Source organism: Microtus pennsylvanicus, chromosome 1, assembly GCF_037038515.1.
Source record: "Microtus pennsylvanicus isolate mMicPen1 chromosome 1, mMicPen1.hap1, whole genome shotgun sequence".
Lineage (NCBI taxonomy): Eukaryota > Metazoa > Chordata > Mammalia > Rodentia > Cricetidae > Microtus > Microtus pennsylvanicus.
Window position 1 is genome coordinate 80,893,158 of NC_134579.1, and position 25,466 is coordinate 80,918,623.

A 25,466-nucleotide genomic window follows, 5' to 3' on the forward strand; every position below is an offset into this window, starting at 1 on the left:
GTGTGTGTGTGTGTGTGTGTGTGTGTGTGTGTGTGTGTGCACGCGCCTCCAGGACACTCACTAAAGACGGTGTGTGTGTGTGCGTGCGTGCGTGCCGGGACACTCACTAAAGACGGTGTGTGTGTGTGTGTGTGCTTGCGTGCGTGCCGGGACACTCACTAAAGACGGTGTGTGTGTGTGTGTGTGTGTGTGTGTGTGTGTGTGCTTGCGTGCGTGCCGGGACACTCACTAAAGACGGTGTGTGTGTGTGTGTGTGTGTGTGTGTGTGTGTGCTTGCGTGCGTGCCGGGACACTCACTAAAGACGGTGTGTGTGTGCGTGCGCGCAGGACACTCACTAAAGATGGTGTGTGTGTGCGTGCCGGGACTCTCACTAAGGACTGTGTGTGTGTGTGTGCGCGTGCCGGGACACTAAGGATGGTGTGTGTGTGTGTGTGTGTGTGTGTGTGTGTGTGCGTGCGTGCCGGGACACTCACTAAGGATGGTGTGTGTGTGTGTGCGTGCGCGCCGGGACACTCACTAAAGACGGTGTGTGTGTGCGTGCGTGCCGGGACACTCACTAAAGACGGTGTGTGTGTGCGTGCGCGCCGGGACACTCACTAAAGATGGTGTGTGTGTGTGCGCGCGCGCGTGCTGAGGCTCTCATTAACTTGGGACATTGGTACAACGAGATTTTTGTCTCCACAGCGCTCCGAGCCTGAACCAAGTCCCAATCTCTTTCTGCAGACTTCCGGAACTTGGGCGTCACAGGCTTTCAGCATGATCATTTAACTAACAGTAAACAGCTGTGAGACAGGAAATATTACCGTGACGTCCGCTCGGAGAGCACTGGGGGCCACACTGCAGAATTTCCCACAGCACTAAAGTTTAATCGGACACTAGCGCCCGCCCCGGCGGAGCATGCGCAGAGAGAGACCCTGAGGCGCGCGAGGTCGCTGGGCGGCCAAGGCCCAGCATGCCCTGCGCGTGGTGCAACATGGCGGCGCCCACGCTGAGGAGCCTGTACCGTACGCCCCAGGCCGGGCTCTGGCCGCGCGGGCCGCGTGTGGTGCGTCCGGGCGCGCGGGGGATGCTGGCGGCCCCGAGGGCCCGCGGCTTGTTCAAAGAGTTCTTCCCCGAGAGCGGCACGAAGACAGAGCTCCCCGAACTCTTCGACCGCCGCAGGGCGGGCGCGTCGCCCCAGACGGTGTACTGCGGCTTTGACCCCACGGGCGACTCTCTGCATGTGGGCCACCTGCTGACTTTGCTGGGGCTCTTCCACTTCCAGCGAGCCGGCCACAACGCCATCGCGCTCGTGGGGGGCTCCACGGCCCGCCTGGGGGACCCCAGCGGCCGGAGCAAGGGGCGGGAGGCGCTGAGCGCCGAGCGCGTGCAAGCCAACGCGCGTGCCCTGCGGCGGGGTCTCGAGAGCCTGGCCGCCAACCACGCGCGCCTCTTCGGCGACGGCCGGACCTGGGGCTCCTTCACGGTGCTCGACAACTCCGCCTGGTTCCAGGAGCAGCACCTCGTGGACTTCCTGGCCACCGTGGGCGGCCACTTCCGCATGGGCACGCTGCTGAGCCGCCAGAGCGTGCAGAGTCGCCTCAAGAGCCCCGAGGGCATGAGCCTGGCCGAGTTCTTCTACCAGGTGCTGCAGGCCTACGACTTCTACCACCTCTTCCGGCGCTACGGCTGCCGCGTGCAGCTCGGCGGGGCGGATCAGCTGGGCAACATCGTGTCGGGCTACGAGTTCGTCCACAAGTAAGCGTGGGTTAGTCTCCAGAAATCCAGGGCGAGTGCTCGCTCGCTCCCTAGTAGTCCCTTACCCGAGATGAAGATGCTCAGAGAAAGATGCTGCCCTTGCGAGTTAGAAGGTCTGAGTTATGGGGGTGTTGCAGAACTGCCGAAAGCCGGCCACTTAAGAGGTGGATTATGTCTGAATCACCCTGTTTCCAACTTGTGGTTTATACCTGAAAATAGTTGGACTTCTGTTCTTTTAGCCCTTCGGCCCGTAAGGATTTTCACAGCATTTTCTAGAGGAACTTGGAGGGTAGGGCTGGCTCGTGTGCTACACAGCAAATCATAAAGAAACAAAAACTCTTTACAAAGCACCCCCTAAATGTACCTTCCTAGTGCCCCTTCACCCAGTTTTGTCTTTTTTTCCGCCTGATTTTTCAAAATCACTGCCTGTAGGTTTCGCGCAATCGCAGTTCAGCATGACAGATCTAAGTAACTATAAAGTGAATGCTGCTATAGTTCCTAAAGACTAGAGTCCATCCAGATTGAGAGGAGTATTTAAAAACAAACAAAAAAACAACAAAAAAAAACCCCAACATAGTAAGTAAGTAACCAGACTCAAATCTGAATTTTGCTTGGTGGGCCTGATTGTGCTTACAGAATACCGTGAATGTATGTGTAGGTTGACCGGAGAAGATGTATTCGGAATCACTGTTCCACTGATTACAAGTACAACTGGAGCAAAGCTGGGGAAGTCGGCTGGCAATGCCGTTTGGCTAGACCGAGAGAAGACATCACCATTTGAGCTTTATCAGTTCTTTGTCAGACAGCAGGATGATTCTGTGGAGAGGTGAGCTTTTAATTGAAAGCTGAGAAAAATTAATATGTACTTGTGATCCAGCCTTAGCTATTGAACCTTTAGTCTTAGTAGATTTTTTTTATGTTCTATTTACCGTATCTTCGCAGGATATTGCCGTTTGACTGTCATGAATTTATTTTTACACTACTAGAGTTGAACCCAGGGTTGAACAACTTTTAGGCAGGTGCTTACCATTGAGCTGTATACACCCCAGGCCTGAAAAAAAATGCAGATGTTGTGAGTTGCCCAGGACAGCCTCTGACTTGTGTCTCCGGCCTCAGCCCGGTGTCCAGCTGGGATTACTGACTGCACCCTTGTGCCTGGCAGCGGTGAGGTCTCCCCATGCTCTTCCTTCTACATACTAGATGAGCATGACACCACACCTCAGTCCTTCTAGGTACTGTTTGCTGCTTAAAACAGCGACTGGCTAGAAAATTTGAAGCCCAAATCGTCTTTATCTCTATCTAGCAAGTTCATGGGATTGTATGTATCACTTGCACATCTTTATCTCTATCTAGCAAGTTCATAGGATTGTATGTATCACTTGCACGTTTTCGGATAGTCACTCCCTTTGTCGCATCTCACAGCTAAGACTCTCCAGTTTTTTTTTTTTTCCGTAGTGTACCATCAAACACCTTTAGGTTTTCCTCTGCTGGCGAAGTGTACCTGTGATTCCAGTTGTGGGAGAGGCTTAGGCTGGGCGTCTCTTTAAGTTCCAGGCTGTCTTGGGCAGCATCGTGGGACCCTCCTCTCCTCACTAAATCCAAACAGTGTACCACATACAGTTTCATTTGCAAAGATACTTTAAAAAAGCCATTTCCTTTATTTTTACTTAAGTTTTAACCTTTGCTTAATTTTTAAATGTGGTAAATCAGTCTTTTGAGCCGTGTAATTTCGCCACAAAATCCTCTGGTAGCTGTTGTGAAGTCACCTACCTAGTCGTGAGTCTCAGCTGTGTACTGTACCTTAATCTTAATAAACCCACTCATCTTGTTTCGCTCTGCTGGTCTCCTCAAGTCTTCTGTGGTATGATCAAGGATTCAGCTCTCCCCGAGTGCAAATGTCAGAGGAAGAAGAACTTCTCAGACGCTGGTCTTTGTCTCCTGTTGCACCAATGACAGTACCAACTATTCCAGGGTGATGGGGGAGTAAACTTAGAGGTCTTTGAAATAATAGTTGTACATAAGTTGCGATCTGACAGTCTCCACTGGGCATATGCCTAACAAACTCATGCATGTGTGTACAAGAAAAGTATGAGGGTATTCATGCCATGATTATTATAAGTAAACACACAGTGCCCATAGTAGAGTATCAATAGCTTGGAAAGCTATGCTTGTGATCTCATAAATCTCCTGAACATGCTGGTGTGTCAGAGTAGTTAGACAGAAAATGTATTTTGCATGATTTTATTAATAATCTTGTATTTTTTAAGAGGATGACATCATAAGTGTGTGCTTTATAATGCTTCATTAAGCTTTTTTCTACATAGCATTTTGCAAAAGTTAACCTACAGAATACTATTCATGTCAAATTTTAAGTTACACATGCTATTTAAGGATACACATAAAACAAAAACATCGAAGTATGCTCTAGGAGGCACATAAATTATCTCTTGGCATTGGGAAGGAGCTGGAGCTGGAGCCTTCGTTTATTTTTGTGTAATTTTGTTACTTACGGAATGTGGGAAACAAATAGTGGAAAATAGTGTCCACTAGGGCAGTGTATGTCTAAGTGTATAGCCTGAGGACATGAAGTAGCTTTTCTTCTCCTGAGGGAGCTAGTGGACGGTGCACATCTAATGCAGCATTCCTTGTCCTGCAGGTATCTGAAGCTCTTCACTTTCCTTCCCCTTCCGGAGATTGATCACATTATGCAGCTGCATATCAAAGAGCCAGAAAAGCGGGGTGCTCAGAAACGACTGGCTGCAGAAGTAACAAAGCTTGTTCATGGACAAGAAGGTCTGGACTCTGCTAAAAGGTTGGCTTTAGAATAGTTAATGCTCCCACTCCACAACACAGCTCTGCACAGAAGGCACGGAGAAATCTTGGAAGAAAGGGAGGAAAGAGTGTATCAGAGTCAGAGGATAGGAAACTGGCGTGGCTGTAAGATTGTGTCCCCTAGAAATGACAGAGAAGCTTCACCCACAGTACAACAGTAGAGCCGCCTAAACAAGTGTAATACTAAGTTTAATGCTAACAAGAAAGGGGGAAATCCTCACGATTTCAGGCAGCTTGGGAATGCTGAGAGGAGAAGTTAATGCTTATTGAAATTTAGTGACTAGACAAGAAAAATTGGAGATGTTTTAGGAGTTTCTCATGACTAACCTGGACTGTATTTAACTGTAGTATTTTAAAATTGTCTTTCTTGGATAGATCTTTAAAAGTTAGTGAATTGCACAAAATAGATGCTGCTGAATGAAAAACTACACCGTGGAACACAGTGGGCATTCCACAGTTGGTTGAGGGTGGGATGGGTGTAAGCAGCCCTGATGTGGTTTAATGTTTTCCAGGTGTACACAAGCCCTTTACCATAGCAGCATAGAGGCACTGGAGGTCATGTCTGACCAAGAATTAAAAGAATTGTTTAGAGAAGCTTCATTTTCTGAATTAGTTCTTGACCCTGGAACAAGTGTCATCGATACATGTCGCAAAGCAAATGCCATTCCAGATGGTCCCCGAGGGTAAGATTTAACTTTGATCCCTAGTTCACAATGAAACGTTGCACTTGACAGCATGTTTCCAGAGTGTTCTCCTGATAGTGCTTTCAAGTAACTCATTTCCTGCAGAAGGTAGGGCCATATAGTTGAAAATGCCTTGACCTCGCTGTAGAGCACAGTGCTCCTCCATTCAGTATTTTTCTGGGATCAGTCAGCTCAGGTTTGGTCACAGAAGTGTAAAGATTCTCAGGACTTCCCTCTTAAAAAATTTAATCATTGAAAAGAAATGAACATAGAAACAGAACTTCATAAAGCTTATAAGCTATAGACTATTCCCTTTGGGAATTACATTTTTCTGCTTATTGTGATTCCTCAGCCCTACCATATTATTAGGGTACTTGCTCTACAAAAAGTGATCTGGCACGTGGAATATCCATTTATAAATGAACAGCAAACAACATGTACAAGGAAAAGCAATAATCAGACACTTTTGGTGCCTCATCTTTGGGACCTTGCACATAAAGTCCCTGTAATTTGCCCATGGTTATTACATAAATGACCTGTTAGTTACTTTCTCTTAACTGTTTTGGAATGTCTGCCTCTGGGTGCAGACCAAGTGCCATGTCTCCTTGTTCATGACCTGCCACTCTACCTTATTATTTCCTAATACATTTTACCTAAAGTACACTAAATTTAAAGCTGGAGTCCAATTCTCCCCTCCAGCAAGTCTGGGCTTATGCATTTTCTTGTGATCATCACACTGGTACGTTTGTTGATTAGTCAGAGTCAGCATTGTTCATAACGTCAATAATAGCGTTGGTCTACATGTTCACCATGTAATGTCTTCCTACAAGAAAGGAATTTATTTCTAAATAGAAACATTTTTGTTTCTATTTGCTGGCTTGATTTTATAAAGCTATGTTCAATGAGTTGCTTAACTTTATTTAGTAACACAAGCGGATAAAAGAAAGCCAGTGTTTCTTCACAGACTTTCAAGGCTTCTTTTTGTTTCTTTTTGCTTGTCAAAATTATCACCATCCGGTATCTTAGCATCTTATTTGTTAAAAATGTCATTGTGCCCCTCAGAGAAACATCTAGTCCTTTATCAAACAACACAGTGCTGGGCATTGGTGTTAGCTTTGTCTTTATCTCTTTGATGCTACTTATGTTTAGCACATAGTAAGAAATTTATTGAATGAACTGGATGTGAACTTCAGTAAAACCTACTTCTGCTATCATACTTTTATTAAATTAGCTACTGATTTTTCCACTTAGAAAATCAGCTGATTAAGAAAATTTTCTTTTTATTTTAAACAGTACTATTCTACAGAAGTTAGCTTGAATCAGGAAATATCCAGACTAGTTAAAAGATAAACAATTGTATTTTTATTTATTGTAAGGGAAAAAACTCTAAACAGGAACAAGAAGTCCAAGCTCAGCCATGCTGCTAGGGAACCTGGGCCATGCATCCCATTTTCTCTGGGTCCCAGAAAGCCACACCCTAATTTTGTCCCACCTCTTGAAGATAATTGGTTAACAAAGCGTCCCCCATCACTATTCAATCTTTTTTTTTGGTTTTTCGAGACAGGGTTTCTCTGTGGCTTTGGAGCCTGTCCTGGAACTAGCTCTTGTAAACCAGGCTGGTCTCAAACTCGCAGAGATCCGCCTGCCTCTGCCTCCCAAGTGCTGGGATTAAAGGCGTGCGCCACCACCACCCGGCTACTATTCAGTCTTAATATTTTCTAGTTTCCTATCAATTTTCTTAAAGCGTCAAGTAGGGGTATTTGTTACTTTTGTCTTATGGGTAACATACTTTAAAGGCAAATTGTTCTTTTTTGTTTTCAGAAGTTTGTCTGGCAGTTTTTCCCCTCCAAAAGAATAGAGAGATTCTGAAATTGATTCTCCATTAAATACCATTATGAGGCCAGGCGGTGGTGGCACATTCCTTTAATCCCAGCACTTGGGACTCAGAGGCAGGCGGATCTCTGTGAATTTGAGGCCAGCCTGGTCTACAAGAGCTAGTTCCAGGATAGGCTCCACAGCCACAGAGAAACTCTGTCTCAAAAAACAATTTGTGTGTGTGTGTGTGTGTGAATGTGTCAAAAAGCTGGTCCATCTGAGCCAGTAGTGCAGGCCTGTAATCTCAGATGCTTGGGAGGTTAAGGCAGGAGGATCACAAGTTTAAGACCCATCTGAGCTGCAGTGTGAGTTCATGTCAGCCAGACAACATACTGACAGAAAGGTCATGTTAGGTGACTGGATGCTTCTAGTTATTAAACCTTTCTATTTTCAGGTATCGGATGATAACAGAAGGCGGAGTCAGCATAAATCACAGACAGGTAACAAATCCTGAGAGTGTTTTAGTAATTGGACAACATATTCTCAAGAATGGACTTTCCTTACTTAAAATAGGAAAAAGGAATTTCTACATTATAAAATGGCTTCAGTTGTGAAAGATTTTTTTCAAATTTATCCATCATTTTTCAAATCATGGCAGGTTTTTCAAGAATGGAACAAATACAAGGTCTTACAATGTAAATACTTTTGTGCATTATTAAATAAATAAAGTGTTATTTAACTGTTATTCTTATGAAAGATCTGGCCATCTTGCTTCTTGGGCTGATGAGGAAGTACAATGGAAATGAAGCATATGGGATTATTCATTACCTAAGGCAAAGAGCACTTAGGGGGGTTCAGTAGTGTTACATAATTCTGTAAACTAGACAAGCTTCTAAGGTCTGGTTAGAAGTCAGACATCAATTTGTGACTTATGCTAAGAAATAAACATAGTTTTTAAAAAGACGTGGCAATAATTTTTAATAGAAACTGTAGTAAGGAATAGTTTCTTCTCCAACAAAACGCAAAGCAGTACCTGATTTCTTTTGTAGTTCAGTTTTCCACATCCTTGCATGTGTTTCAGTAATTTTACTCATAGTTTGTCAATGGGGTTCCTACGGCTGAAATCTTAATACATCAAAGTATGCAAGTATACTCGCCAAGTATGCAGTCACAAGAACAACAAAGACAGAAAAGTCTTGAGGCCAGAGTAGTTGAGGTTTGTATACACTACGCAACTAGTTAGTTCTCTAGAACTGATTCTGTAAAAATCAAGAGAGTGCCACCCAACTGTGCACGGGAGCAGTGAAACATGAAGTGTTGAGCAGCTTCTGGGAGTCTCACAGCAAAGTGTACTGTTCACATTCTGAGCCTTCAACCCTGGATTACTTGGAACAAGTTTCTGTTTTCAATCTGTAGACATGGAGATTAACAGGGCCTTGGTGGTGACAATGTAATAGGAAAAACACCGTAAAACTTTTGGTGCAATATAAGTTGAATTGTTAGGTTATGAAGTAGATACACCGTTTTCTGAAGCAAGTCTGGGAAAATTGATTTTCTGGCAAACTTTAATATCATTTCATACCAGCAGCTTTATTTACACAGAAAGAACACAGTGATCTTATAAATACGACAAATTATCTCGTTTCTGAACACAACTCGGTGTAAAAGCACACAAAAGAAGCTTCTCTTTGTACAAAGTGTGTAGTGCTAACAAGTACACTACTGCAGTATATTTTTAAAGCTATTATCTTTCATTTAAAATCTACTTGAAATGTTGGATAAAGGTGCATTTTCTCCCTATACAAATTAAAAAAAGTGGTAGTCATCCCTCTTAAGAAATAAACCATAGATACCTAATAGTTGTCCAAGTGCTAACATTAAATAGGCAGTGTGCACTTCCTGTCAAGTTGGTACTGTTAATAGACTGGGTACTGTATCATCAGATTGAAATGGACTCTTTTGCGTTTGAGATTACTAAGTGGGTATCATAAACTAATAGATAATATGTTGTTTTCCTTGCTAATGTTTCATAAAATGCCAACCTGAAAAGAAATTTTAGTGTTTTTAACACTAATGTATTATGTGGTTGGAGACAGAGCTAGATACACCAAAGATTTTTACTTAGGTCTGAAAATTTTTTAATGCTTAATTTACACCATGAATTGCCCAGACAATTTTCACACAATAGGTTGTAAACATGACCCTCAACCTCTGAATACATTCTAATAGTCTATAAGCTTTTAGGTGTATGTCCAAGTATTTTTCTTTAAGAAACAAAGTTCCACTAGTGTTTTCATACCATCATTCTAATGTTTTCTCTTGGTATGAAACTAACGTGGCTATTACCAATTTGTACAGAGTGGAATTTTAGGTCCCACCTCACTGTGAGTCTTGGAGCCCAATGCAGCTGTCCCACTTTAAAGGTGTATTTGAATTGCTGTTATTCTATTTGTAAACTATGGGAAATTTAGATCTCCAATGGATCTTTTAGAAATTAAAAGGACTGGCTATTATTACCAAGTACATTCCCAATAGTTTTTAATGTAGGAAGTCAATTCATGTCTTCAGACTTAATTATGAATCAAGGTATATTTTAATTTTTAACACTACACAGTGTAGATTTTGAAATGGATAAACCAATAACGACAGTCTGTTCCTACATCTTTATAAGTCTTTCAGATCTTACACATTTCTTAAAACAGCAAAGGTTAGAGTTTTCTTAAGACTATAAAAATGAAGGATAGGTGGATACACTTGTCAGGCTCCATCTTTTAAAGCCAGATCAGTCTATATAAATAGTGCATGCATTATAGTCATGAAATGTCCTGGAGCTTTCTTTCTGAGGACTATGGCTGTAGCTTTAAGACTACAGAAAAGTTACAAGGGTCATCATCTCCACACGCAAACTGCTTTGTACAGCTAGAACATCCATTGTTCTTGTAAGCTTGACTGAGACAGACTTGATATACATGTATCATAGGAAACTTTAAAAATGTAAATTAAATGTGTGATTTGTTTTGTAATGCAGAGTATACTTTTCAGCTTATAGCCAATCTTCACACGAGCAAATTCATACGCTGCAATACAGAAGAGTTCATAAATAAACTTCTACTCAGGTAGATAGTAGCTACCAGGTTCAAGTCAACACAGTCTAGGTGTTAACAGTTCTGATCACCAGAGATGAGTCTCTCGGATTTCAGCAATAATTTGACTGGCTCCTTGTAATGCCTGTATTAAAAGAATAAAAACTCCAGTTACAATGTTAATGTAAAGAAATGACTCCATTTTCAATGCTTAAAAGAAAGGCAGTATCTTTTCTGAAATTTGAGTATAATCAAGTACTACTGGATGGGGTGGAGGGCAAGATAAGAATGCAATTTAAAAATTTTTGAGAAAACTGGAAACAACTTAATAGTTACCTTTAGCATATCAGCTGCTTCTTTCCTACGCTGTGCCATGTCCTCAGATTCAGTCAGAAGGTCATCTAATAAGGAAGATTTATACAGCTGCCCTACTAATTCACTCTGAAGAGTATCTTTCACATGATTAACCAGAAAATGCATTACTGCCTTTGGGACACTGCAAAACAAAGTAAAATTATGAAATTTTGGTAATAATTCTTTTTAAAAAAATTTAGACCAGTGGTTTTCAACATATGAGTCACAATCCCTCCTTGGGGATGGGGAGGAGCCAAATGACCCTTTCAGAGCCATTGCATATCAGTTATTTACATTTTGATTCACAGCAGTAGCAAAATTAACTATCAAGTAGCAATGAAAATAATTTTATGGTAGGGGTCACCACAACACGAGGAACTAACTATATTAAAGGCTCGCAGCATTAGGAAGGTTGACAACCACTGCTCTAAAGAGTGGCTCTGTAAAAAAATAAATAAGAACACTTAATATTTAATACACCTATTCCGAGTAACATTAATCAAAGCTACAATCTTTGAAAATTTAGCTTCATTCATCCCACTTATCTCATACATAAACACAACAATGACCACTATTCTTAACAGCCAAAACTGAAAATCAAATATCCATAATGTGATGAGTTGATATAGTCAACTGTAAAAAGGAAGTGCTGATCCATACTGTAGTATGAATAAGCTTTAAAACATAGTGAGAAGTAGACTAGATTTAAGGCCCACTCTACATGATAAATCCCATACCCGGCACCATTACTGGACCAAGACCTTAGAAGATAACCTACTACTATTATACTAAATGAGGTATCAAAGCAGGTCATAGTGACCTATCATACCTATAGATTGAGACACCTCTTAACTCTCATTGGAGAAACTTTGTTGTGGATGATGATTTACATAGAGACCTGCAGGTGGCCAAGATGCAGAGAATAAGACATCACACAATGTCCAGCATTAAATGGAGCACCTTTATCTCCTCTAAGGGTCAAGGATCACTGTGGAAGAGGTAGGGGATGACAAGGAAACTTTTCTGGACATAGCGGGGCCATCTGCAAATATGAATTCAGCTGTTGTGGCAGCACACAAAACAGTGCAAAATTCAGCATGATTAGGGTGTGAGGTCCAAAAATCCCATCCCCAGTAGAGGAGCTACTGGCAATTCTTAGCTGCTGGGAGAGGGTTAGAGTATAGGCCCTGTTAAGTCAGTCAAACTCCAGCAGAAGGCCATACATCCAAAAACATTAGGCAGCACAAACTGGCCTTGATTGAGGAAGGGAAAAACAAACACTTATTTGGGTGAGAAAGGGCAGAGGGGGATGGATTCAGGAAGAGTTGGGGAAGCGAGAGTGAAAATGACCACAACACAAGGTTTTCTTAAATTTTTTTTTAAAGGGAGGAGGGATACCCACAAATGAAGGAAGCCAGACAAAAGGCCACATATTAATTATTGTGTTCGCACTAGCATGAAATGTCTAATAGGCTAGGTCATAAATATGATGTATTAGAAGTAAGGCAGATAGGATGTTATTACTGGCAAAGGGTGTACTTTTATACTGAATAAAATCTAACCACATCAACTGTATTTTTTTCAGGGCACCGTGAGGGGTTGAATCCAGGGCCTCATTAATACTGTACTAAACGAATTCTATACTGTATATAGCATAGAACCACACTGTTACCCTTCTCTAGCTTGTTTTCAGACTGGCCTTCTATTTGTGATCATTCTCCTTAAGGCTGAATCTTTCTATATCTATGATTGTAGACATACATTACTATTCCTAGATCCTCTTATTCTAAAATTTTTTTCTAGCTGATACATAATATCCTAATCATGGAATGCTACCACACTTCCATAAGACAATCTTGCTACCACAGTTAAGTTTTGGAATCAAAGCTAATTAAAATTTTTAACGTATGATTTTATGAAACAGATCATGAACTCACCCAGCAATATTTATATATTAATACTGACCTGTCTTGAATATTCTTTCTGACAATTAGAAAGTATGACTTGATGAGTCTTTCAATAACCTCACAGTCCCGCTGCTCACGGGCAGACAGCTTTCGTGCAACTGGAACTGGCTAAAAGGATAAGGGAAAATATTACTTCTGTGCCATTCTGAAATGGCAACATTTAATATTTAAAAGTTAAAAAAAAATTTGAGACTTTAATTTCTTCTGTTTAGAGACAGTCTGCTACTAACTTGGTACGTCTGTAGATTTAAGTCAGATTGTTATGACTTACCACATCCAGCAAATTGACAGCATGGCCTTTTTGTGGACTTGCTGGCATAATTGGAATCGGTTTTGATTTTTCTTCAGCAAGTAATTCTTCAGCTTTTGACGTTTTCAGCATTCCTCTCCAGTTGCCTGTTGCTGGTTCTTGACCACCATCTCCAATCCCACCACCTGCAGATGCAACCTGAAAACACATGTTCCAAACCTATATTCTGCATATTTAACAACAAATGAAGCTCATTTTCTTGGATGGTAATCAAGAACATACAGGTAGCACCTATCGAATTTATTCAAATAGATAATAAAGTCAGAGATGATGGTGGCATTTGTCACTAGAAACCTGAGAGGTTCTGTATGAAGCTGCCTGCAAGCCAATAGCCAGTTCAGGCTCCATTTAATTTTTACTTTGTATTTATCATTTACTGACTTTTCAAAATGTTGCATCATTCTCCACTCCTCAAACACTAGATTAAAAGACTCACAAGAAAACAGGACTGCCATGTGGTTCCATCTCAAAGTAATCTTCAGCACTACCCATTCAACTATGAGTTTACACAGCTGCGAGCTCATGTCTCTACATATTTCTAAAACTAATTTATATCCCTGATAGTCAAAAGAAAAGTCTTTAATAAGAGGAAGTCTACATCCTTAGACCCAACTATCACAGTAACAAGCTACCTAAAATGTGAAATGTAACATAAACATAGCACAACCCTCATAGTCTATACTCGTGAGAAAGGATCCAGCGAGAGATCCACTGCTCCCTTTCACAACTGTTTCTATAACCTTATTTTCTGGGTTCTGACTCTGACTTATAAAAGAAAAAAATGACTACTTGCTACAGTGGGAAAAACAAAATACATCAATGTTCAAGAGATGTTTTTAGATCTTTAAGATCTTCTAAAGTTAACAGAATTGAGTCATACACATGTAGTGGGAGATTGTTATGGTTCTTGTAAGAAAAATAGCAGTTTGGGCAGTCATTCAAATTTAAAAATCTGTCACAGTATCAAAAATATAAAAGTAAGTGATGTCTATATGTAGGTGTTACTGAGTAATTACATTTTTAGTGTTAAACATACATGAATTATGATAAATGAAATCATAAGGAAAGTGAACTATGAATGAAATGAAACTCTGTGCAGTGATTTGCATGGTTCTCTGAAGACCATGGCGGAGAGATGGAGACATGTAAGGCTCAGAGGATGAGAAACTTAAACCTGGAAAGTAATGGGAGAGAAGGCAGAAAAGGAATAGGCCTGAGTATTCTACCCATGATTTTCTGTGAAAACTATTATCAAGAATTGACAAGTCTTCCACTCTTACAATTTTCATATGTTCTTTGACAGCACACATGAAATTCTGTACTCAGAGTTAATATTGACACTGATGGGAAACACAGGAAAGCACTGGAGAGGCTGGAGCTCAGACCCAGAGTACCATTTCCAGCTCTCTACCAAAAGAAGATACTGGGAAGCTAATCTTAAAGGTAACAGGTAGAAAGACTATTGTTAACAGTTAAAACAGTGTTAGAGCGAGGCTAATCCCACTTTACACAGATTAAAGGAACATTAAGACTATAACACAGACAACAAGAAATGGATATTACTATGCAAACACATTTTTTTGATGAATTTGAAGAATGTTTTAGTGAGAACCAAAGGCACCAACATTTCCATTCTAAAGCAAGAGACTCACATTTTTAGTTTCTCTTCTGCTGTCCTGAATTAACTGTTAAAAGATATGTTAAAACATGCAATTTAACAAGCAAGATTTAAATAGCAATAGCTTGAAAATTTAAATGTAGAAGATAATTTCCTTTTAGAATCACTTTTCTGTATCTTCTATATAGCAAGCAAAGGAAAGCATGTCAACAATACTTGGATATATACTTTGCTATACAATTTAAAAATCTCGATTAGGCTAAATTAGTCTAACACAATACCCCATATTAATATCGTTTTATTCAGCGTACTGTCTCCAAACTTGGCATGCAGGCTTAGATTAGGAATGAGAACAGACCTTGCCATCAGCCTCAGCAGAAGCAGCAGGGGAGGGCTCCTGGGAGGCAGGTGCCAAAGCACTTGGAACTTTAGAAGACTAAAGGCAAAAATGCAGGGGGGAAAAAAATCAAGGATGCCAAAAATGCATTTGGAAACACTTTATAGACAAAATTTTCCATCCATAGCAAAATAGTCAAGTATAAAAACAAAAGTACCCATGGAGATAGAAGTCTGTACCCTGCTTTATTTCCTACAGCACTGTCCTGTGTTAAGTTTTTTCTGCAGATGAACGAGTAAGAACACCCAAATCTAAAGCTGCTGCTCCTTTTTGAGGGGGTGTGGGTGGCGAGCACTTACTGATAACTTTTCTGACAAGGAACCCAGGATAAAGGAACAACAACTGCCAAGAATTAACACCTACTACATATAGCCCTTATGATAAAATCACTTTGGAACAAATCTGAATCTTAATAAAAGAATCCTTGACACTCGAAAGCCAACTTTTTTAAATTATTCAAAGCTTTTAAAAACTTTTAAACTCTTATTCTAATACCCTGAACGTATTAGAATCAGAGAAAGAAAATTACATTTTCACACAGAAATACACCCGGCTGAGGCTGAATGCTCGGTGTGGGGAATATACTATAAAAACAACTTTATTTACCTTGTCTCGTGATACAGCTGAAGGGAGTTCTCTTGCTAGCCTGTTTCTTCTTTGTTCCTATAAAATGTAACCAAGTTTTTGTGATTATCAGAATACTGAGATATAGGTCTACTACAACATGTTCACCTTAGTTGAAAAGTGTGAAATAACTTGCAGATTTATTATTACTCTGCTGAGGGATACAATACAGCACAGAAACAGCAGCTCCTTTGACCAGGGACTCCCAAATGAAGGGTAGAAGAATTTGAAGTATATAAATCATAGAAAATGTAAAACCTAAGTCATTCAGACTATAAAAACAAAACAAAAAACTCACAACTTAAACATCTGTTTTAAAAAAAGGGTTATCCTTTTAAAAAACACTGACTCCTAGAAAAAGCACTGATAACTGACAGAATGCCTGTCACCTATCGAATTTAGCAATGTTAGATTCACCTGGTCATGTACTGAGCACCTGCAGTATCCAAGCACCAAGACAAGTACATATAGACAAATAGAGGCGAGGATACTAAGTCTCATAGGCATTTGGAAAATTGATATAAGTTAAAAATCATGTCAAAATTGCTCCTTAAATGAAAACATCTCATAAATACCCAAGCTTACAAAGATCTGTAAGTTAACAAAGTTTCAAAATGATTTCTTAGGTATAAAGCTACTTATAGCAAAAATGAGTCTACTTCTTTGTGATTTCACCATATACTGAAGACCAGCTGAGACAGCCAACTCATGGACTGAACAACCACTGGATTCTTGGAACTTTCTGTTTATAGGCAGCCACTGTTGGATTAGCTGGACCACAGCTTGTAAGTCCTTCTGATAAGTCCCTTTTATATATCCTTTATATAAAATCTAGTCATTCTGTAAGTTCTATAGTGTGCCTCTTAGAAATATTTTTATTTTATGTGTATGGGTGTTTTGCCTGCATGTGTATCTGTGTACCACATGCATGCTGGTGCCTATGGAGGCCAGGTGTCAGATCCTCTGGAACTGGAGTTGAGCTGCCATGTGAGTGCTGGAAATTGAACTCAGGTCCTCTGGAAGAACAGCCAGTGCTATCTATCTCGCTAGTACAGCCCATATGTTCCTACATTTAACATAACTTACTAATTTACTTTCTGGATGTTTAAAAAAAGCGGGGAGGGGGGGGGAGACACTTTACTTTGAAGAATCTACTACTTTCCCAAATTATGAAGTCTGTTAATCTTAGAATGTTTCCTTCATAGTTTGCAGAACCAAAACTCAATTATAAACAGTCACTTGGTTTTATACACTTCAATACAAAAAATTATAATAGTTACTGAAAAGGTGCAAGACCATTCTTCAACACTAATCAATAAATCCTTTTTGTTTCCTAAGTAGAAAGTAAAAATAACTGTCCCAGGTGATTTTGAGAACTAAAATTAAGAAAGCAATGTAATGACTTAAACGTATTTCCTGGGCATACAATCAGCAGCAATATGCCACATCTCTTGTATAAAATTACCTATAGCTATTTCCAACCTCTGAAAATGATCACTATACTCACCTCTATATTATTATTCATTAGCCCACAGGCATCAGCAAAGTCAGGATGTTTTGTGTTGATATAAGCTAGCTCAATTGCCACTAAGTTATGTACCTACAAAAAACAAAATAAGACTAGTATACAAAAATATGCCAGTTTAGCCTAACTTTGGTAAGCCTAAATATAAAAGCCTTAATACACAGAAAATATTGAAAAGGTATACGGAACATTTTCAAATACTTGATGACAATACTTGAAATAACACTCTAAGCCCAATGATAATAAGTTAACCTTCAGATTTAAAATTGTACTTCCAGTAGGAAAAAATGACAGTAAGAGAGCTTTAAAGTAATTTCCTATTACTGGGAAAAGTTATTTACCTTATGCAGTTTTAAGTTCCAGGCTTTTAATAATTTGTTATTCAAACTTCATTTCAGAGTGTCAAAGCTTATGTTCAATTTTAACAAAAATTAGTTCATAATTAGGGAGAAGTTAAACATGTTAATTTTATTCCAACAATGAATATATTTATGCCTGAGGTAGTTAGTAATAACTTAGCCTGAACCATGAAGCACATAGTTAAAATCAAAAGGGCTAAAAGTCTAATGTTATAGCAATCAAAAGAAAAAGTGAAAATTAATATATCATTCTTTCACAGAATTCCTAAGGCTTATGGAGAATAAGCTTAAGTCATTTTTTATCTTTTCTTTCTTTTTTTTTTCATTTTTTATCTTTAAAAAATTAATATTACCAGTTATCCATAAGTGGTTTTACTTATGTTTTTAACGTTTATAATGCATTTTAGTCATACTCACTGTTACTCTCGTTCCCTCCCCTCCTGTTCATTCCTGTCTTCTTCCCAACTAGCAGTCCCTTTTCTTTCATTTGTCTTTAATGACCCACTGAGTTTCAGTAGGGTTGCTTTAAATATTGGTGAGGGTAAGGGATTGTTTACAGGACCATGGCCACCTTTAAAGTGTTTTTATCTTCTAGTCTTTAAATTATGTTTCTGGTCACAGTTTTTCTCCAAAACTGATTACCCCACTGCCAATTCTGAACAAAAGAAAAATTATTAAAACATTACTTATCAAATCCCAAATGAGCAAGTGCACAAGGTGAGCTACTTGTGATCAACTAGTTGTTTTCTGGCCAAGGTTATAGTGCTCCTAGTTAAATCACAAGATACAGACAAAAATATGCTGGGGGAAAAAAAAAACCCACAAAACAAAAATCAGATTTCTTTTGCAGGTAATAAAAAAGGAACCAAGGCTCTTATGACTGTCTCAAGTTCCAGAACAGCACTCAACAGTGCAGAGCTGGTGACATGAAGTTCCAGTAGTTCTAGGATGCCAGTGGGTAGAATGTGAGATCAGGCTTAGGCATCTATGGACAGCAATCCCTGCTAAGCAAGCGACCACTAAGCAGCCACTCACAAACAGTTCCAAGGATACTACTGATAAACTTCAAGTGAGGCTCAGTAATCTGAGCCAAGACATAGATGCATTTTTAGTGGCATAAGAGTAATTTCAAATGCTAAAGCTCAGATTTCTGTCATTTTTAGTATTTGGGGGGGGAGTGGACAGGTACATCTCATGATAGTAACAACTAACTCCTACCATCAGGTCACAGAACAAGCAGAATATGGGTTGCCCCATGTGCTTCAGATTCAGAATAAAGTGAGCTTGCTGTAAAGGTCTGGCTTGCTGAGCATCCTGCACAGACTAATTTACCACAACAATCAATAGCAGAACAGAACAGAAGCAGCTACTCAAGACGTTTAACAATATTCTGTCCTCATGAAACTTGGAATTTCAGGCTAGTAATGATTAAAACATCAAAATCAAAATTAAAAATACTGTGTACTAAAATAACTAAAAACTTTCTTTGGAAATAAGACAAATACTTATGATTCACTGGGAAACATGCTTGAAGCGATCATAATGTTATACAGAAGAAAACAACCAAATTAAACCTTTGCTGATAGTGATTCAAACAAGACAGTAGCTCACCATTTCATTTGTAACAGGCAACCTTTTACGAAGAAGACAAGTCACTACTTCAACTATGGCATCATGAAGTTTAGGGAACCGTAACAACTCCTGTATGTAACAGAGAAATAAAAATGTTAGTCTGTTTAATTGAAAACTAAATAATCACTGAAGTACTGAATTAGATTTGGAAGCTACATTTACAAAAACCATTTAAAATCACTCATAACTAAGGGAACTAAGGAGTTTGCTTTTAGCCCATTTTCTCCCACTCTGAACACAGGACTGATCTGATGGCCCTGTTCCATCTCACAGGTACCTGTGTACTGTAATTACTGCAATGCTGAATGATCCTCTGCATTTCCTCATGGACCAGTTCAACACACCGGAGACTGGGCTCTTCTAGACGCTTGATTTGCCGCTTGACCAGTAACTCAAACGAAACCTCAGGCACAAATAAAGCAGGACGGGGACCCTGAAAAGACAAAATTCAGCTCTATTATTATAGCTATGTGCAATTCACGTCTTCTAAAGGATAGAAAGAATCCCTTTTTTGTTCCTTTTCCTGAAAAATGTTTTAAATATGACGGCAAAAGAAACTGTACATCAACTTAAACTACGCATACAAATAAAGCTTTCCCTCTGCTTCTGGCTCAGCATACTCACGGTAGCATTTCTGATGGCAGTCAAAATGTCAATAGTGTTAAGGCCACCTAGCGGGTCAACAGATTCTAAGGTTCGCCCAAAAGTCTCATGGAAAATATAACAAATCCTAGCACCACCGCATCTGAAAGGCAAGGCATATGATTACGCACTGATATAAAGAAGCTACAAGTTATGTCTTTCTTTAAGCTTTAAGATTGTTTCATCTTCTGAGAAAGCCTTATAAACCCAATGGCTGTATCAATTTATATCCCACCAACAGTGAATGAGGCTTCCTCTCAAGTCCACTCTGTTTCCTTTCAATATTTTTTCTTTAGAGCTGAATAGTGTTCCATTTATATGTGCTCCAGTGTCCATTATACATTCATCTGTTGATGGGTAAGTAGTTTGATTCCAACTCTTTGCTATAGTGAATAATGCAACAGTAAGCATGAGGTGTAATTACCGTTATGGTAGGTCACAGTTCTCTGGGTATATGCCCTAGAGTGAAATAGCTGGGTCATATGGTAGTACTATTTTTAATTTTTTGAAAACTATCCACTCATTTTCACAATGGATGTATTCAATATGCACCCCCACAGGCAGCGATCAAGGATTGCTCTAACATTTTGTCACGTTTGTTGATGAAGGTCAGTCTGACTGGGATGAAATAGTACCTCAAAATACTGAACACTTTTTAAAATAAGTATCGTCCATCTGTGTGGTTTTGTTAAAACTAAATCTCATTTATTTGCCCGCTTGATTAGGATTTTTATTTCCTTGGTATTTAATTTCCAAAACTGGCTGTAAAGTTTAGGTATCAGTCTCTAGTCTGAAATGTAGTTAGCAAAGATCCCCCCTCCCCCCAGGCTGGTTGCTCTGCTAATCGTTTCTTTGCTGTGGACCTTTATTTTCATGTTGTCCCCTATGCTGATACTATTCACAAAATTCTTTCCTACCCCAATGTCTTCCAGGGAACTGCCATGTTTTCCTCTAGAAGTTCCAGTAGCCTTTGGTTCACTTTGAGTTCACTTTTGTATAAAGTGAAAGAATCCACATTAATTCTGTATGTGGACATCCAGTCCTACCAGCACCACTTGCTGAACAGGCTCCCTGTTATCAAAATAATGTTTTTAACCATTGTCAAAAATTAAATAGGCACAGCTCTTTGTTTTATTTCTGGGTCCTCTATTCTACTCTATCAGTGTACCTGTCTGTTTTTTATGCCAGTGCCAGACTATCTTTATCACCATAGCTCTGAGTTTGACATGTTGGATTTTGTGAGTTCATAAAAATGCTTGTATTGTATATTCTAAACCCATGAAATATGACATTGGAACTTTGATAGCTATTCATTAAATCTGTAAATTAATTTTGGTTTCACATTCATTTTTAAAATGCTAACTTTGTCAATCCAGGAACATGTAAGCTCTTTCCATCATTTAGTATCTTCTGTGATTTCCCCGTTCAGTGTCTTTACGTTTTCTTTACAGAGGTCTTTCTCTTTGGCCACATAATTATTTTTGGTTATTTGGATGGGGTTAATTTGTTTGAGAGCACATGGTTGATACATAGGATCTTTCTTAATATTAATTTTGTATTGTGTAACTTTACTATGTTTAATAGGTTATAAGTTATCTAGTAGACTTAGTGGGGTCTGTTAAATAAAGAATCCTGTCATCTACAAACAGAGATAGTTCGACTTCTTTCTTTCTTACCCCCCTTTAAATGTCTTTTGCCTTTAACTCAAAATCTCTTGAGCCAGCTTTTCTACTATTAAAATTTAAATAATTTCAAGATTATATGCAATCCAAGTAACCAAATCTTCACAACAATGTCTTACTCACAGCTCAGAGGTTTCAATGTACTTTGCGGTTCCTTCAATAGTGTTACAGTACTCGGTGGCGAACTTGGTGATAAGCTGCAGTAAAGTAGCACTCTTATCGTCCACAGGCTCACCATAGCTATTCAGAAGAGACTGATATTGAGCAGCTAAGACATTTATCCTTGTTTTCAGCTCTGGTAAACAATCTCTGATATGATGCATAAGCAACCTAAAAGATCAGAAAAGCAGGTTTTAGCATAAAATCAAGTATTAATACTTCCAACAAGGCAATGAAAAAAAGGGTATAATGGTGAAATCTTCCTAGTACCAGGTATTAAAGTCTCTTCAAGTATCTAAGAACTGGTGTGTGCTTCCAGAAAGATAACATCGAAGGGTTGGGAGGATCAGTTCCAGTTGAACTAATCACCAATGGCCAGTGCGGTAATCAATCATATCCATATACTGAAGTTACCATGAAAACTCAAGCAGAGTTCATGAAATTAACTGCAAGGTTCTGGAGCATGACACGCCCAGACAGGGCATCAACCCTGGTTCACTTTTCAATACCCTACACCTCGCCTTATCTATCGCTTCTAACTGCTCTACCTGTATCCTCTACACTAATCTTTTGCTACATGAATAAACATAAACAAAGTGTTCATCGAGGCCTACTGTTTTTCCTAGCTCTTAAGAAAAACAGTCTATAGCTTTTGCTGACAACTGACATCTAAAGTAGAAGGGAAATCCTATAAAAAAACCAAGACCTTAACCTATAAGATGTGATGTTGTCTCTACATAAATAGTGTCAGAAGTGAACTGCAGGACAGCTAGCTACAATCTACCAAATTACATAAATGATATGTGGGGAAACCTATAGAAATCTTCTTCCAGAAGAACTCTCTGTTCTTATGTGTAAGAATAAGAAAACAAATTTTTAGCCCCTATATCCCAAGAACGGGAAATGAAGCAATCTTCGTTTAGAGGTCCTTAGTCTAAAAAAGAGCGAAACAAAACAAAACCCCACAAAAGTAGCTGTAGTGATTGCTAGAAGAAAGTCACAAATAAAACTAGAACAAGGCACATTATTTTCAAGTCACTGTAGTCTATAAAGTAAGCCACCCAGTACAATTCTACCTAGAATTTTGGTTTAATAACCTTTTACAACAGTGTAAATAAATCTAAGATCCAAGTTCTTCTGCCTTCATTGTACCAGATAAGAGAAAATGGTGTTCCTTTTTTGTTCCTACATCAGTAGGTGTTCAGAATAGGAAGTATGGAACACATGTTATTTCTATTATGAATAAATGTAAAGAAATTCTAAATTAAAAAGTATGTCATGTGATAACTGAAAATTTTAATTAAATTCATAAAATCTAAATATCTGGAAATCACCTGATATCTTAGTAAAGTTCAAAATCCAATTAACTGTCAAAAACTTCCTAACTGCTCAGTCAAGGTACTGTGGTTGCCATGCCCTCCTGGTGTCCGTCCCCAAAGCTCTTCTTATGGGCCACATAAAACAGGCGAGCATTTTGATATTCGTTGGGTGACAATTTAAAAAGTCGGTGATAGATGGTTATGAGTTACATAAAGGGATGAACATACTCCTTGACTATGACCCATTTCCAAGCCCCAAGTCACTGACATTGCTTTGTGGGCACACGGACAGTGAAATGATTTTGCTAGTGCTGTCTGCAGCCTAGAGGTTAAGGATAAAAGAAGACCCCATATGCAAATTTACCCCTACGTCATCCAGGAACTTAGATCAACTTTAAATGAACTGGGATCGTCACGCCAAAGGATCTGGGCCTCAAAACAAAGTGTGAACTCTGATGGGCTTCCCAAAGCTATTGTTACTTGATTGCAAACACTATTCAAAGCGTTTTATTTCAATAAATTGAGTATTTAACCATATAATAGTAATGGGAAATGAGGTTGAACTGAAAATTAAAAAAACTTCCTAATTAAGAAAACTATTTGAATACTCACTCCAGAGTACATGACTTAATACCAAACATCCCAATAAATATAGAGACATTTCTTTACAAGAATTCAGAAGTGAAACTTTAAGGAACAGTATGAAAACATATATGAAATTAAATAGGAACATTCTAAGACACCAGTTGCCAAAATGAAAACATTTCATCTTTAAAAGGTGAAAATGTTACCTATTCAGGGTCCTAGCAAGATACTTCGTTCCATTTCTGTTGGCCAGAGACGGGTATTTCTTCTGAAGAAAAGCATATTCATCACGGATTGAATCAGTCACACTCTTCTTATTGTTAATATCTAGCTGGCTCCTATGTTGAAAAATAGCAAACTTGTTCAACCGAAGCCAGTGCTGTTTTTCTCTGCTCGGGCTGAGTGTTAGCACCAGATACTGTTCCCTGACTTCTAACAAGGCGATTCTCTACAACATGCCTCATACTTTAGAGCACTGACACCTCAGCCAATGAGCCCACCAAGGAGGGCAGAAAGTCAAGATTGGAACTGTTTAACTTAAGCTGAATAGTATCAGCTTTGTTGTTACTATTAACCTATGCACAAAAGCAGTATCCTTCAGTAAGCTGTAGACTGATATAAAAATATAAGCATAGCTTAATCAGCTATATTTTACCTATGCGCAGGTGACTAAATTCTACCAAGAATAAAGATGTTAACTTGAAGTGTAATCACCTACAAGTACAGGATGCAGTAGTATATACAGCACATGCTTGCCTGAAAAGAAACTAGCTGCAAGTTGTCGTTCAGTGAGAAAGGAATATATACAGACATCTAGAATGAACCTTAGATATCACTTAACAAAATATGTTCATTTTAATTTTTTTCTCAATAATTTATTTTTATGTGCTTTGGTGTTTTGCCCACATATGTCTGTGTGAAGGTGTCAGTTCTTGGAGTTACACAGTTGTGAGATGCCATGTGGGTGCTGGGAATTGAACCTGGGTCCTCTGGAAGAGCAGCCAGTACTCTTAACAGCCAAGTCATCTCTCCAGCCCCTAAATTCATTTTTAATGACCTGAGGCCCTGAGATGTTAAAACTGACTCAAACCCTATTATATCAGACTATGTAGCAACTATAGTTAGCACCTAAGTCTCCAGATAACGGGTTTCCCTACTGTACAGAAAGGGAGACCTAAGAGAGACTGTCACCTGAGCACAGACAGCACTGCCTCCCACTAGGCGCTACTCTGAGAATTCCAAGGACGCCGTTGCTAACTGCTCACTGTAGAATGTATAAAACATAAGCCCTCAACGGTAGTTGTTTCTTTTCTATAATTTTTAATACCAGCAATTTTAGGATGTATCTTTAAAGTTTCCAAGTCATATCCTGGCATTTACACAGCATTACTAATGGGATTAAAAACAATCATTAAAATCCCACCACCTTTCATTTCTCTTGAGTGGGTACAAATTAGATAACACTTTTTTTTTGTTACCTAATACCGTTCTCATACATAACCTATGAAAGAATTAGTAAAGGTTAATTATTAAATCATCTTCCATTTTGTGGCACTGAACCTTAGAAACATTTTCCATGGGGAAAATCAGAGAGGAAGAACAGTTTTCAAAAGGACCACCGAAGTGACTCTGAGTAAGAGCTCTTGCTGCCAAGTCTGAAACCCAAATTTAAACCCAAAACCCAAATAGAAAAAGGAGAGAACTGGCTCCTGCCAAGTTGTCCTCTGACCTCCATATACATGCTAATAAATACTTGAAAAAAGAAACCACCACCACCACCAAACCCCCAAATACTCGGAGAGGCGTTTGTCTCTTTCCAGTGCAGTGGCCCCTATGGCAACACCAGCATTAAGAACAAGAGGGGAAAACAGGACAGCACCACATTTCAGACAGAATTTCAAAATCAGGCTTGCTTTGAAGTGAGAATGCTGGGATTCTTATTCCATTCTTTCAATATTTATTTATGTGAAAACGTGCATACATGTTTATACATGCACATGGTATTCTTGGGGGACAGAAAAAGGGTACTGGATCCCTTGGAGCTCCAGTTACAAGTAGTTGAGTGACTGAATGTGGGTGCTGGGAACTGAATTTCGGTCCTTTTTAAGATAACAACTGTTCTTAACCACTAAACCAACTCTC

General features: G+C 39.3%; 2 protein-coding genes across 17 annotated transcripts in view; one reads left to right on the forward strand and one right to left on the reverse strand.

Moving 5' to 3' along the window:
• Nucleotides 1-930: 930 nt before the first annotated feature.
• Nucleotides 931-19,338, forward strand: Yars2 (tyrosyl-tRNA synthetase 2). Of its 5 annotated transcripts, XR_012910434.1 has the most exons (8): nt 932-1,738; nt 2,397-2,564; nt 4,395-4,550; nt 5,083-5,253; nt 7,523-7,568; nt 14,086-14,225; nt 16,048-16,206; nt 19,211-19,338. XR_012910434.1 is itself a non-coding variant. In XM_075970814.1 (6 exons), exons 1-6 carry the CDS (start codon nt 954-956, stop codon nt 19,244-19,246), a joined length of 1,362 nt encoding a protein of 453 aa, XP_075826929.1. In that variant the 5' UTR covers nt 931-953; the 3' UTR covers nt 19,247-19,300. The 5 variants fall into 5 exon arrangements, 3 of the variants coding, with proteins under 3 accessions (XP_075826929.1, XP_075826939.1, XP_075826922.1); XR_012910436.1 differs by lacking the exon at nt 14,086-14,225; XM_075970814.1 differs by lacking the exons at nt 14,086-14,225; nt 16,048-16,206 and having other exon boundaries at nt 931-1,738; nt 19,211-19,300.
• The window catches only part of Dnm1l (dynamin 1 like), a 50,174-nt gene continuing 33,323 nt past the window's right edge, over nt 8,616-25,466 (reverse strand). For 3 of the 12 annotated variants that reach the window (XM_075970776.1, XM_075970779.1, XM_075970773.1), the window contains 13 exons: nt 23,531-23,662; nt 21,385-21,591; nt 19,562-19,682; nt 19,215-19,370; nt 18,917-19,006; nt 16,929-17,021; nt 15,404-15,460; nt 14,759-14,836; nt 14,435-14,467; nt 12,744-12,920; nt 12,471-12,580; nt 10,488-10,647; nt 8,616-10,296 (listed from right to left, as the gene is read on the reverse strand). In XM_075970776.1, coding sequence (XP_075826891.1) covers nt 10,240-10,296; nt 10,488-10,647; nt 12,471-12,580; nt 12,744-12,920; nt 14,435-14,467; nt 14,759-14,836; nt 15,404-15,460; nt 16,929-17,021; nt 18,917-19,006; nt 19,215-19,370; nt 19,562-19,682; nt 21,385-21,591; nt 23,531-23,662 — 1,471 coding nt within the window. In that variant the 3' untranslated portion in view covers nt 8,616-10,239. The remainder of the gene's footprint in view (nt 10,297-10,487; nt 10,648-12,470; nt 12,581-12,743; nt 12,921-14,434; nt 14,468-14,758; nt 14,837-15,403; nt 15,461-16,928; nt 17,022-18,916; nt 19,007-19,214; nt 19,371-19,561; nt 19,683-21,384; nt 21,592-23,530; nt 23,663-25,466) is intronic. The other 9 variants (XM_075970797.1, XM_075970783.1, XM_075970778.1 and 6 more) reach the window with 3 other exon arrangements.

Excerpts from the sequence above, each read along its gene's own strand:
- Yars2 (XM_075970807.1), top strand. The coding sequence starts at position 954 with ATGCCCTGCGCGTGGTGCAACATGGCGGCGCCCACGCTGAGGAGCCTG. Across the intron at positions 1,739-2,396 it reads GGCTACGAGTTCGTCCACAA|GTTGACCGGAGAAGATGTAT; the intron begins GTAAGCGTGGGT and ends ATGTATGTGTAG. Across the intron at positions 5,254-7,522 it reads ATTCCAGATGGTCCCCGAGG|GTATCGGATGATAACAGAAG; the intron begins GTAAGATTTAAC and ends TTCTATTTTCAG.